This window comes from Equus caballus, chromosome 10, assembly GCF_041296265.1.
Source record: "Equus caballus isolate H_3958 breed thoroughbred chromosome 10, TB-T2T, whole genome shotgun sequence".
In the NCBI taxonomy this organism is placed as follows: Eukaryota; Metazoa; Chordata; class Mammalia; order Perissodactyla; family Equidae; genus Equus; species Equus caballus.
Genome location: NC_091693.1, coordinates 54,614,521 through 54,629,022, shown reverse-complemented (window position 1 = coordinate 54,629,022; position 14,502 = coordinate 54,614,521). Strand labels below are relative to the sequence as shown.

Here is a 14,502-nt window from a genome sequence, read left to right as displayed (position 1 = left end):
GTTTGCAGTCCTGTATTTTCATGACCACTTAATTCAAAATATATTCTAATTTCCATTATGATTTCTTCTTTGATGACTTATTTATAAATGTATTATATTTGGAAGATTTTCTAGTTATCTTTTTGTTATTGATTTCTAGTGTGAATGCAGTGTAAACATCCCCTGTATGATATCAATCCTTTGAAACATGTTGAGACTTGCTTTAAGGCTCAACCTACGACCAATTTTGTTAAGTGTTCCATACGCACCTGAAAAGAATACATATTCTGCAGCTAATGGTTACTAAGTTCAACGTATGTCTATCAAAACAAATATGCTAAGTGTGCTGTTTATATTTTCCACATCCTCATTTTCCTTCTGCTTGTGTTAAAAATCCCCCACCATCATTATGGCATGTCTATAAATGTTTACATTATACAATTCTAATTGATGTTATTATGTAGAGACAAATTTAGGACTGTTCTATTTTCCTTAAGTATTAAATCTGCTTTTATAATACAATGTTCCTTTCCTTCCCTACTGATGGGTTCTGACTTGAATCTTATTCTGTCTAATATTAACATAGCTACAACAGATTTCATTTGGTTCATGTTTAGAGAGTACCATTTTCACCATTTTATTGTCACTTTAAATGGTTATTTTTGAAACAGGACATTGTTTTTATTGTTATTGTTGTTTTTAATGTAACCTGACAGCCTCTGTCCAATAATTGTAGTACTCATTACATTTACAATTCTGCAAATATGGATATTACAGCTTTAAATCTACTTCTTACCCTTGCTTTCCTTTTGGCCTCTCTATCTTACAAGCTCTATTCTCTCTTACCTTCTTTTTGTTTCATTTTTCCCTATTAGCTGGTTAATTGTACATTCTCTTTGCTATTATTTTAGTTATCTCAGTGATTATGACATGCATTCTTATTTGTCAAAATCTTGTATGAATTAGAACTTCACTCTCTCTCAAACAATGAAGGTACATTTAGAAGACTTTAATTCCTTTATCCCCGCCCCAACTTTTATGCTCCCATTTTGGTGTATTTTATTCTTTACATATATCTTAAACCCCACCAGACAGTATATTGTTTTGTGCCGTCAAACTTCATTACATTTACTCTTTCCTTTGCTCTTCACTTCTTCCTGCATCTCCTTACTTCCATTCAAAATAATTTCCCTTAGGGTGAAGAAATAATTTCCTTTAATAGGGCCTTTACCATTGGTGTGCTGCTGATCAACTCTTTCCACACTAGTTTGTTTGAAAATATCCTTATTTTGCCTTCAATCTGATATATATGTAAAGACTTCTATATTGGCAATTACTTTCTTTCAGCACCAGCCATTATCTTGTCTTTGATTGTTTCTGTTGAAAACTCAACTATGTATATTTTTCTTGATTCTTTAAAGACTTTAAAGATAATATATTTTCTTTTTCTCTGGCTACTTTTAATATTTTTCTCCTCATCTTTAGTTTTCAGCTATTTTCCTATGGAATATAAATGGACCACTGTTTTCTTAATATTGATCCTGCTTTAGGTTCAAAGTGCTTTCTTCAATCTATGGGTTGATATCCTTCCTTACCTTTGTAAAATCTTGACCATTATCCCTTCAAATATTGCTTTTGTTCCATTATTGCTCTCTTGCTCTTTCATCTCTCATTTTGGAATACGTTACACACATGTTAAGAATGTTAAGTCATGTTTCATAAACATTTTTTTTTATTTTCCTCATTTTGTCTCTCCACACTTCAGTCTGAATATTTACTTCTGAACTCTCTTCCAGTTTCCTAATTCTCTTCAGCTGTGACTTCCTAATTTCAGTTATGATTCTAGTCTTAGAGTTCCTATTTGACTCTTTTCAATGATATCAATTCTCTGCTAAAGTTTTCCATCTTCTAATTCCTTGAACATTTTAATCCCTTTTATTTAAAGTCCACTTCTAATAACCTGAATTTGGATCCTAGGAATTCTGTTTCTATAGCCTGCTTTTTTTCTTTTTTCCTCTTAATATCCAGAGAGTCACTATCTTTTTTTGGATGCTAGGTCTTTTTTTTTATTGAAAAGCAGACATTGTGAACAAAAATTTTTAGAGACAATGTGAGGCTCTACATTATTTTCCTTCAGAGAAAGCTTATTTTTGCTTCTGGAAGACTGCTAAGGTAGCGAAAGATTATCTTAACCTAAATCACAGACTGAAATCTTCAAAACTGGGTTTAAGTCATTGTGAATATTTGGTCTATTTCTGATTCATCCTTACACCCGTGAGTTCTGAAATCAAAGCCACAGGTATTGATAAGATCTCTCCTCTTTGACAGGCCTTGGAAAGGCCCAGAATTCCAATTTTGGTCCCCACAGAGCCATGAAAATGCAGAAAGTTCTGTTCATTTTCTCAGCTGCCACTTTATCCTAACTGTGCCAGCTGTGTCAGCTTCTCTGCTGCTACTTTTGAATCAAGGGTTTTAAACACCCCCCTATTTCCTACCCCAATCTCCCAAAGAATAATGCAAGTTAAAGAGCTCTGAATCATTCAAATGATTAAATAACCCCACCTGAATTCTCTTATAACCTCAGTGTAGTGAAAGGCTTTATAACTACGACTCAAAATTCAGATGCAATAAATGAAAAGACGGATTAATTTAACTACATAAAATTTTTAAAAACATTTATCAAAAAACACTATAAACAAAGTGAAAGGTCAACTGACAGTGAAAATATCTGCAAGATCTTCTACCTCACTGAAAATTAGAAAAATGCAAATTAAAACTAGACAAAGCTATCACTTATCTATGAGATTGGCAAAAAATAAACAAACTATGAAGATACATCCTGTTGGCAAGACAGTGGGGAAATAAGCACTCCCATACATTGCTAGTGACTCAAACTGGTACAACCTTTTTTGGAATTTGGCAATATCTAACAAAATTACACATCCTTTTACCTTTTGACTCAGCAATTCTACTTCATGGAAATTTACCTTGAAAATATACAACCAACAGTACATAAAATCATATAAAGTATTGTTTGCAATTGTAAAATATGGGCGTATTCAGGTGAAAAAAATGAGAAAGATCTCTGAAATGACAGAAAGCGATTTTCTGTAATGTAAATAAGAAAATATACATTTTCTCAAGAGAACAAAAGAAACACAGGAAGAATAAATAAGAATCTAATGAGGATGATTACCTACAGGGGGCAAGGAGGAACCAAGTGGAAAATCTGAGAGGATGAAAATGGGGTAGAAAGGCTGGGAAATGGAAGTGACTCTTCTCTGAGTACACCTTTTTGTATAGCTTTCTCTTTTTGAGCCATATTATATTTCACGTACTCAAAACAAACAAATATTAAATGCTAAACTCCACTTAGTAAGCTGTTTTTTGCAATAGTACAAATTAGCAATTCTTAAAATACTTATTGTGTAAGCAAATAAACAATATATGATAGAAAATGGAGCCCAGGTTTTTCACTGACAAAAAAGTGAGTCATAAATTTAGAAAGTGGGAGGCTAGAGTGAATCTTGTGCTATCAGATTGTAATTGGTAGTATCAGTATGGATGTGTGGATTTTAATAGATCAATAAAGACATGTGTATGTGTTTGTGTGTGTACACGTAAATGTATTCACACTATTTCCTAGCTCTGTCCTCTCAGGGTGTCTAGAACCAAAGAAATACCTGTAGCAATGAACACATGATATCAAGATTTTGGTTTCTAAATACCTTTCTCTACATAAAAGAACCAAGTTCCTCTGAGAAATATTGTTTCCAATACTATAGACAAGAAAGCAAAAGATCACCCTGCAGCATCTTGCCAGAAAGTAAGGAAGTACTCAAAAAATGTAGGGGACGTGTCCATAGGACACAGAAGCCAGCTTGAAGGGGCAATCACTGGCTAAATCTGGGGACAATTTTAGCACCACAGTAAGGAATAAGAGCAATAAATTATAGCTATTAAAATATGAATTATGAATCTATACTGATATTTTTAAATGCAAAAATAAATAGAATAAAGAAGCCTATTTCTTATATTAGAACACCAACTAATAAATTTAGATAGAATAATGGACTTAGAATATCACCATTTGGTAATCAATATAATAATAACTGTATCAGGCAAGAATCACCAATGGATATTAAATGAGGCAGTAAAAGTTTGATGAGAAACAGGTTATCTACTATTGGCAAAGTATCTCCCCAAAAGATACCCAATTAACTACAAAAGGAAATAGTAACTTAACAGTGCAGAACCTAGCAGACATCACCTTAAAGAAGTGGCCAAAATTAACTGAGGAAGTTAATTTTGGATAAGTAGATATCATGAGTCTCCTGAGAGGATACCCTAAGGAGGACACAGCATCACTGCTGTGGTATTTCTGCCAAAGCTTAATCTGGAGCTAATCATGAGGAAACATCAGACGATATGTTAGACACTCAAACATCCACAAGTATATGCATACATATACACACATACATACACATTACGTATGTGTATGAATAATTATATACAATGTAACATATAAGTGTGTGTGTGTGTGTGTGTGTGTGTAACGATAGAGCAAATGTGATAAAATTATCACTTGGTGAACCTGCAGTAAGAATATACAGTGATTGTTGAGCTGTTTGTACTGTTTCTGAAACTTTTCTGTAGGTCTAAAATTATTTGAAAACTAAAAAAGAAAAAAGAAGAATCCCACCAGCAAACTGGAGGACATGAGCTGTTAATCTAATACCTGCTTATTTCTGGAAAGGGTCAACGCGTATAGTCCTTCATGCTCTGCACTGCACGACTCCAGGGAGTGAAACACCCATGGACAGAACGTGGCAGCCCTGTGAACAGGAAAAAGGGATGATATAAACATTTTGGCCAGCCTCTATGATTTCTTGTCCTGAAATTTCAGTTATCAAGATAAATCCTTCCCTTTGCTTAAAGAGAGAATTTTGACAAGCCATAAAGTAGAAAAAAAAATTATGGACATAATGTGATCTCAACTATGTTAAAGATACAAACAGAGGAAGGAAATATACTTAAACATGTATAATGATTACCTCTCAGTAAGAAAACAGAGTGATATTTTTCTACTCTATCTTCTACAATTAGAACATAATACTTCATAAGGAAGAAAAGTTTGAGGTAGGTACTTTATAAGGGAATAATCAATGGTAATGAATATTGACAAGTCACAAAGAATGGGAGAGATAACCCCTAAATTTAGAAATGAGTAAGACAATGACTTTTGAGACGTTGACCAGCTGAGTGGTGAAATGCATGGAAGAGTCAGGATATATAAGGGAAAGAATATTGATCTTGAAATCTGAAGATCCAAATTCAGATCAGCAATGCTCACCTAGTTGTGTGATCCTGAGTAAGTCACTTTCTCTCTTCTTAAAAATGAACATTTACGGGGCCAGCCCTGTGGCTGAGTAGTTAAGTTCGCGTGCTCTGCTTTGGCGGGCCAGGGTTTCACTGGTTAGGATCTTGGGCACAGACATGGCACGGCTCATCAGGCCATTTTGGGGCAGCATCCCACATGCCACAACTAGAAGGACCCACAACTAAAAAAATATACAACTATGTACTCGGGGGATTTGGGGAGAAAAAGCAGGAAAAAAAAAAAAGACTGGCAACAGTTGTTCACTCAGGCACCAATCTTTAAAAAAAAAAAAGGAATACTTCGTCTGTCTTGTTTTCTGACAAAGTTGTTCCGTGAATCATGCAAGATCATGTATGTGAAGAAATATCAGCAATTATTTATTATGATGAAGATTATTACTAAAGGTGGATGTCTGGCAAGCAATTAATAACCAACACATAGTTTATTCTCTCTAAACGACTGTTCTCTATATGGCTAAGTTGTAAAATACTACTCATCCTTCCAGACAAAGCTGAAATGTTGCCTCTTCTTCTTGATACCCCTCCTAATGATTCCAGGGTGAAAAATTCCTGCTTTTTACATTGACATTTCTTTCCTTATGTATTTCATCATATTTACTTATATTTACTTATTTACATGTATTATATCCCCTACTAAACTGCTCCTTAAGGTCCAGAAATGGAGCCCTTATCTTTACACTCTAGTAGAGCCCAACATATCTTACACAGCATCTATAAGCGTTCAGCTTAAACAATTTAATTTCTGGCCCTTCTGTTTTTGACGTTGGTACATATTTGCACAGTATGTATACAAAAAGATTCTACTGACTATACATATACTTAACATGTTTATAGTCTCTGTTGAACAGATTATATAGGAAAGATCATATATAGACAGATAGATCTAATACTTTTTAAAATCCATTTTAATGGAAATTATCATGTCCAACATAACAAACCCACAATGACCCTTGAGATGCCTAACAGGTCTAATGGTCTCACAGGAAGTGAGGAGAGGAACTACTTATTTGGCTTCAAAAAAAGAAAGAAGTTTCAGAAGTCACCTAAGAGGAAAAAATTACAAGTTAATTGCAGATGTACAGGTTCCCAAAGCAGGAACCTACTCAAGGTATTGGCTTTCAAAAATCTGTCTTCAAAGGGCAGTTTACATTACATAATAATACGTGGAAGTTATACATAATAGGTTCTTCTGAAACTCTATGGTTTCTATTTTCGTGTTTTGTGCTTCTAATCTCTGAAATGCTAGTTTTTGACTCGGAGGTCTAGTGAGGTCTAAGACATCCAGAAGCAGTGTGATATCAATTACTATTTCAAAAAGTATATGCTGTTATCCTGGTACTCAGAAAAGCCAAGAAGATTTCACCTTTTAATTATCTACTGTTAAATTACAACAGACTTCCGGTGCTTTTTCATCTTTTTGAGTATTGTTTTCTTCTAATTTTATTTTCTAAGAAGCCACTGGAGATAAACTTAACTAATACTAGAAGACACATCTGGAACTTTCAAAATCAGTTTCGGTACGGAGGCTTCCTTGCTCAGGTTGGTTTCAGTGCAAACATTTGTACCCTTTGGTTAAAAGAAATTCAATTAAGTGTACTCTCACTCTTCCATTTTAATCTTCTCAACGACCTGAGAAGTAGAATCTCTTTTTCACACCATTTTACAGATGATGGAACTGAGGTACAGAGGTAACTTTTCCCAAGTCTTGGGCTAGCAAATGGCTAAGTAACCTGTCAGGTTCAGCAACTGGCAAGGAACACAGCAAGTCTGGCTCTGGGACTCAAGCCCTTGCCCTCATGCTACTCCATTTTCCTACAACATATCAGACAAATCAAATTTAGAGAATACAACACTGTAATTTTTGTGACATAGATAAAACCTGCTGACGTGTGGTCATATTTTCATTTAGATTATGAGCTTAGAAAACAATGATTATCTGTTACCTACTCATAAACTGTTGCCCGAATTTAATCCGAAGACAGTTTATTTTCTGATCAAACGCTTACTACTAATCACGTGACTAACAGCAAACGCTCTGGAAATGTTTTATGCGTAAAGCCTGAAAATCCACAATATTCACTGCCCTCCACTATTTTTGGAGGTTTACATATAGCTCAATATGAAATAAGTAACATATTGTCATGAAAACAATTTGCAAAGCATGTGACAATATTACCAATACCTAGATTTTGTCTTTTTCTTTCAAACTACAGTCTAAATATTTTAACGTAACCTATTCCAGTCCTATTTGTCTTTTTTTATAAAGTTCATACAATTAACATTATCCTCCCTTACTTTATTTTTTTAAGCACTTCCACATTTTCCCTTAAGACTTATCCGTAGGGTCCTGCCATAATAAAAGGAAAACAAACTATCATAACTGCCTGAATTTCAATTTTCTCCTTTGGATAAGGGAAAAAGATACTAGTCCCGCATAGCTGCATCCCGAAACTTAGCAAAAGATCACAGGCTACGGTGATCGTGCCAAATATGTTAACAGGTGAACGGGAAAAATCTCTGAGCCGGCCTCGCCATCCTTGCTCTCCTCTCCCGACCCGAGGGCGCCGGGAGGCAAGAGAAGGCGACCTGCCTGCTGCACCCCAGGTCCCGTAGGCTTCGATCTTTCCTCCTTCCCCGGAGGCTCAGGGCTGAGCAGCAGTTTCGGGACAATAGGACAAAGCACTGAAAGGCTTGCCCCACTCCCAGACTTCTCAAACTACTGGGAGAGAAGGGAAAACCGAGGCGACAGGAGGTTCCGCTCCAAAGAAGTGGCGGAGAAGAGGCCGACAGCGTCGGGATAAAGCAGGATAGACGGCTAGAAAACTAACCCAGCCCAAAACAGAGGGAAGTGGCCTCGGGTCCCGAGGACCGCCGCTCCACGTCCCACGCCGCTCGCCCGAGGGGGGCAGGGTCAAAGGCCGCGGGCAGGCGAGCAGCGAGCAGATTGGCTGGCGGACGAGCGCGCAGGCGCTGGGGTGGGCCCGGTGCCCGCCGCGGTCGCGGCCGCGGGGCCTTGAATCCTTCAGCTACTCACCAGGTGCTGGGAATCCGGCCACCGGCAGGCACTCAGCCGCCAGAGCCGTTGAAGTTGGGAGGAGAGACAGCGTCCCCGGCCTACCGGCTACGACGCCAACCAGCCCCGCCTTCCAGAAGGCGCGCGCAGAGCGTTCCGGGAGCCCTGAGGGGCGGGGCCGGGCCCGCTGAGGGGGCCGGGCGCGCTGAGGGGCGGGGCTCTGGTTTCCCGGCACCGGCCCTACGTGTCTGCGGGGGTCAGGAGGGGAGTGGAGGGGGAGAGTCTTCCGTTGCCTTCGTACTGATGGAGAAAAGAGGCGGAGTGGCGTCGGGCTGGCCTCCCCTTCCTCTTTCTGCAAGTGGAGAGGACGCTCCCGTCTTTTAGAAACTTGACAGCTAAGGTTCCGCTGGGAAGCTCTCACTAAGCGAGGACAGCTGTTTTTGATGTGAGGCGTTCCAAAGTTGCCTTGAAGTCGAGTACACGGGTTGTTTTCAGACTTTTTAAATTGAGAGACTGTTTTGTCTTTTTTTAAAAATGAAACTTTACTTGGAAGCCCAAGGTAGACGAATAAAGATAACATTTTTAATTTGCAAATGGATGGTATAAAATCACATTTGCATTGGAATATTTATAGAAATAATTGAGAGCAAGAAGGCAGCTGTGAAGAAGAGGAACTTCTGAAGGTTTCCATTTTACATCAGACTCAGAGCTAGAGAATTCTCCATTTTGTTTGGTTACATAGTAACAAGAAATCTTGACTCACAGTGTAGAACTTGCTGGTGTGAACAGGTTTGTAAGGGCTCTCCCTAAAAATCTCACTGGGTTTTTTTAAACAAATTTTAATTGTTAAATGTATATCTATGAGTGTATGCCGTATGTGCACGTTTTAAAGAATAACAAAAAGAATATCCAGGTACCCACTACCGGGCTGAAGATACAGAAAAATATCAGTATTTTTGAAGCTTTCTAGAAGGCCTCTTCAAAAGTATTTTTCCCTCTCAGCCAGACATAACCATTCTGCTGAAATTTTGTATTACTCATTTCCTCGCTTTTCTGATAACAGTTATAATAGATAAAATTCCCTAAAAATATAGCTATCCTGGTGTTATATTTTATATAATGAATCATGCTGCATTTTTTCCCTCTGACCTCTATTTTCACTACACATTCAGGTTTTGAGGTTCAGCTATACATAGATCCATTTCACGTGGACTAAGCTGACACGTCATTATCCAGAACACTTGCTATAGTTAGATCTTAAAATCTTTGCCTGGTCACAGCATCTGATTGCTCTTTCTTTTGTTTTTTGTTTCTGTTTTTGTTTTTGCTGAGGAAGATTTTCCCTGAGCTAACATCTGTTACCAATCTTCCTCTTTTTGTATGTTAGCCGTGGCCACAGCTTGGCCACCAACAAGCGGTGTAGGTCAGGAACTGAACCTCGGCGGTCAATGAAGAGCCTGCCGAACTTAACCACTAGGCCACTGGGGCTAGCCCCTGATTGCTGTTTTAGTTTGCATTTCCCCTCTTGCTACTGGGCTTATGCATCTTTAATATGCTGAATAGCTATTTGGGTTTCTGTGAAATGCCTGTTCTCAATTTTGGCTGATTTTTTATTGGATTGTTTGCTTTTGAACATCAATTTGTAGATAATCTTTATATATTTTTAAAGTTTAAATACTTCTTGTCAGTTTTATGTGTTGCAGGTAGCTTCTCTCAGTTTGTGGTTTTTCTTTTAACTTTCTATGTTTCTTTTGATGACCAAAAGCTGTAAATTTTAAGATACAGCTAATTGAATTTAATTTTTTACATTATAATTTCATGCATTTTGCCTTCTCGTTTACAGGAGTCTTCCCAACCTGAGATCATAAGCTATTCTCTTCTATTTTCTTCTAAAAGAACAAAAGTTTAATTATGAAATATTTTAGAAACAGAAAGGTACAGATAATAACATAATGAACACCATGCACTCATCTCTATGAATTCAAACATTTTGCAAGCCCCTCTTTTTTATGATTTTTCTCTAAAATTGTCAGCTATTCTTGGCTATTTGCTCTTTCATCTAAACTTTAGGATGAGGCAGCCAAGATCCATAAAAAAAACCCTATTTGGACTTTGATTAGAATGGAACTGACTTTATAGATTAATTTAGGGAAACTTACCTTCTTATCCATGAACATGGTAGAATTATCTACTTTTTCAGGTCTTTTCTTTTCTGTAATGCTTTGTAATTTATTGAAGTTTTAAACAAGTTTCATTATACAAGTTCCTAGATTTTATTGTTAAAATTGAAGATATCTTTCTTTAAATTACATTTTCTAATTTGTTATTGATGTTACATAAAAAGGGCATCAATTTTTGTTTATTGGTCTCACATCCACAAAACTTTGCTGAATTTTTTGTTTGTATGTTTTCTTTTTTTCTTTGTTACTTCTCTGGATATGTAGTATAAACATGATTTGTAAATAAGGATAATTCTTTCCTTCTTTTACACTTCTTAAACCACTTATTTATTTTTCTTTTCTTGTGTATTCACAGGACTTCTAGTACAATATTTAATGAAAGTACCAATAGCTCCTTATCTCATCCCTGACTGTACTGCAGTCCTCCTAAAATTTTATCATGAAGTATAATGTTTGCTACTGGTTTTTGGTAGATGCTTCATAAGAATTATTAAGTGTTCTATTTCTAGTTGCTAGATTTTTTTTTTAATCATGAATGGCTGTTTAACTTAATCAAATATTATTTCTATACTTTTTTGTTTTGGGACAGGGTGAGGAAGATTGGCCCTGAGCCAATATCTGTTGACAATCTTCCTCTTTCTAATTGAGGAAGATTGTCCCTGAACTAACGTCTGTGCCACTCTTCCTCTGTTTTGTATGTGGGATGCTGCCATGGGGTGGCTTGACAAGCAGAGGGTATGTCTGCCCCGGGATCTGAACCCACGAACTCCGGGCTGCCAAAGTGGAGCACACAAACTCAACCACTATGCCACTGGGCTGGCCCCCTACATTTTTTAAATATAATCATTGTTTCCTACTCTAATATGTTTATAGGGCTTATTATATTAATAGATATTCTAATGTTGAATGAGAGAGAAGGTATTTTATTTTGCAAATATATCAATGCATGACCGCTTCTTAAAAACCGTTTGATTCCTTTATACCTGACAGTGTAAATAAATTAAAGTAAATGGATTCTCACTGCATCACTTTTTCTGCCCATCAGATTCATTGCCTGATAGTGTTTATAAATTGGATTGGAGTTGCAGAGAAGGCCCCATCCTTTACCTCTGACTGCTCTGTTGGTCCTTTGCTACTGGCAAGGAATATTGAAATGGCGTTGATAAAGACAATGTTGTCATTGTTTTTTTTCCCCCACATGACTTTTTTCCGAAGAGTTTTTGTGTATGTTATGTAATTATTGTCTACATCCCTGGGAGGTATGGAAACAATGCTTTTTTTGTAATGACCACATATATAATTATACATGTAATTACGTGCTAAATCTTCATGCTAAATCTTGACATTTTTTCAGATGTGGAATGGCTGTAATTTCTTCCAAGTGAAAGTTTCTATTTCTCGTATTTTTAAAAAAATTTTTAAAATAGTTCCCTGAATATGGTAGATTTATAAGTATTGATTCAGAAAGTTCTCCATGACAAATTAGTAAGTTAAGAAACTATCTTCATTAATATTTACAGGATGAGTCCATTTATTTAAATACGTGTGTATATGTATATATATTATATATATAAAATAACATATGTATCTTAAATCATATAAAATATCTGAAGGGATGTGTACACCATTAAGTGTAGTCATCTAAGGGAAGGGGAATGAAAGAAGATTTTCCTTTTTTACTCCAACACTGTAGTGGGTTTTATTTGTTTATTTTTACTATCAGCACATATTTATGTATTTTGTAATATAAAAAATAGCACTAGAGTAATATGCAATTCATCTAATAGGTGGTTTCTTGGAAGGAAAAGATATGCGCTGCATGTAAGTTGATTTTGCCTAGTAAATAGACATTTTAATTGTTGCATCAAGGGTGATCATTGAGATCTCAAAGAAAAAAAATGATCCAAAGAAGGAAGAATGGGAAAAAAATACAAATTTTGTTTATCAAACTCTTGTTAAGAACTATCCTAAAGCATTAAACTAATAGTAACCTTTGATTTCTTGCAATTACCATTTATTATTGTAATAGTCCCCAACCTACAGGGTTCTTGGGGTGGATCTTGCCTTGCTACTAGAAAAACAGCACACATTTCTCTTTTGCTATTAGCAATAAAGATCCTTCTCCTTATTTCTCAGGCCTACGCAAACTTTTATCCCTACAGCCATCCTTTTCGCTGTCTCCATTTCAGTGAGCCTCAGACACATACAAAATATATAGTGTGTGAGGAGGTATACCAGTTAGGGTTAGCTCTGTTCGCACAAACAGAATACTCAACAGTTGCATAAACAAGATAAAGGTTTGCTTCTCTCTTGTGTAAAAGGGGTGGGGCTCATTTCGTGACTCCACAGTTATAATAGATCTAGACTCCTGTTTTATTTTATTTTATTCTACTTTACGTTATTCTACTTTCTTTTTACCCCACCATCCTTATTGCTGGCTTTGATCCTCATACTTCTCCTATAGAGAAAGATGGCTGGTATGCTCTAGATATCTTGTCTGAATCCCAGTCAGGAAGTAGAAGGAAGGTGGCGGCAGGGGATGTTGGAAAGGACAAAGATGGCTCCTCCAGTCACTTGTTAAAGAAGTTTTCTGGGAAGTACCATCCAACAATTTATGCTTTTGTGTGGTTGAATGTAATCGAGTCACTTATCCATACTCAGCAAGGGAGTCTTAGGAGTGTGGTCTTTTACCTGGGCTTACTGCCACCCCAAATAAAGTCAGAGCTCTGTTACTAAGAAAGAAGGGAAGAATGGATATTGGATAAACAATAAATAGAACTTACCTCAGCAGAGAATAGAGTAGAGAAAAATAAAGAGATGTACCGGGGCTGGCCCGGTGGTGCAGCGGTTAAGTTCGCATGTTCCACTTCTCAGCGGCCAGGGGTTTGCTGGTTCGGATGCCAGGTACGGACATGGCACCACTTGGCAAAAGCCATGCTGTGGTAGGCATCGCACATATAAAGTAGAGGAAGATGGGCATGGATGTTAGCTCAGGGCCAGTCTTCCTCAGCAAAAAGAGGAGGATTGGCAGTAGTAAGCTCAAGGCTAATCTTCCTCAAAAGAAAAAAAAAAAAGAAAGGAAGAGATGTACCTTACCAAGATAGGTGGATCCAATCCAAGATCCTGGAATACTGCTGACCACCTTGTAGCTTGGTTTCCCTATGGGGTGTCCCTTTGTTCAGGAAGGTAATAAAAGAGTGTAAAGGTCTTGCCATGGGATTGACAGCATCTTCCAACATTCTCACCCATCAGTTTTCCAGTTTCCAATATAAATGGGGGGAGGGGTGAATATAGGTCGTTAGGTTTTCAGAAGAGTAAAATGGAATTGCTCAGTGGATGTCTTCTCCCAGTGCCAGTTATAAGTCATCATGTTCCTTAATACCATTTTTTGGGAAGGGCATATCAGAGTACTTTCCTGGTCCTAGGACTAGTGGTGGTGGGTATTCTTTTGATTAATTTGAGGTTGATAGTTAGGTACAAGGACCTGTGGAGTTTCAATAAAAGTTATAGCATTAAAAGTACTCCTATAGTATTCCATTGATATGCTTCTCCGCCTGTTTGTCTTTAAGAGTAACAGATATGTGGATGAAGAAATAAAGGGCCTTAAATTGTTCCCTCCAAACCAAGCACACAAACTGACACCCCAAATATGAAACCAGGTTCCATCGTACCTCTGCCCCTTCACTATGTCTGGAGTCTGAAATTCAGACAGATTAATTCCCTTATTGGAAGTTTGAGCCATTCTCTGGCTGCAGAGGTGGTACTCCATGTGCTGGCACTTGCAAACCTGGCCATAGGACATGTAGTGATTCTCTGCCCACGAGCACCCCTGCTCTGCAGCTGCCATCGGGGAGGCCAGGCCTCAGTTAGCTCTCTCTGGCAGAGGTCTATTGAGGTCTGTGTGGATACTGACTGGATTGTGCCACCGGA

At 37.3% G+C, this 14,502-nt stretch overlaps 1 protein-coding gene and 1 long non-coding RNA gene across 5 annotated transcripts in view; one reads left to right on the top strand and one right to left on the bottom strand.

The window, feature by feature from the left end:
- MANEA (mannosidase endo-alpha) overlaps window positions 1-13,644 on the bottom strand; it is a 55,177-nt gene extending 41,533 nt beyond the window's left edge. Inside the window, exons 1-2 of one of the 4 annotated variants that reach the window (XM_001503820.5) lie at window positions 8,414-8,587; window positions 4,718-4,814 (exon numbers count right to left, since the gene is read on the bottom strand). Coding sequence is in view for 1 of the 4 variants with exons in the window: in XM_070223561.1 (XP_070079662.1) it covers window positions 8,414-8,972 (559 nt within the window). In the remaining 3 variants the exon portion in view is untranslated. Of the gene's footprint in view, window positions 1-4,717; window positions 4,815-8,207; window positions 8,297-8,413 lie in introns of those variants that run through there. The other 3 variants (XM_023650817.2, XM_070223561.1, XM_014734201.3) reach the window with 3 other exon arrangements.
- Window positions 8,892-14,502, top strand: part of LOC106782237 (uncharacterized) — a 46,081-nt gene continuing 40,470 nt past the window's right edge. Inside the window, exon 1 of the long non-coding RNA XR_011422101.1 lies at window positions 8,892-9,181. This is a non-coding gene — a long non-coding RNA (uncharacterized lncRNA). The remainder of the gene's footprint in view (window positions 9,182-14,502) is intronic.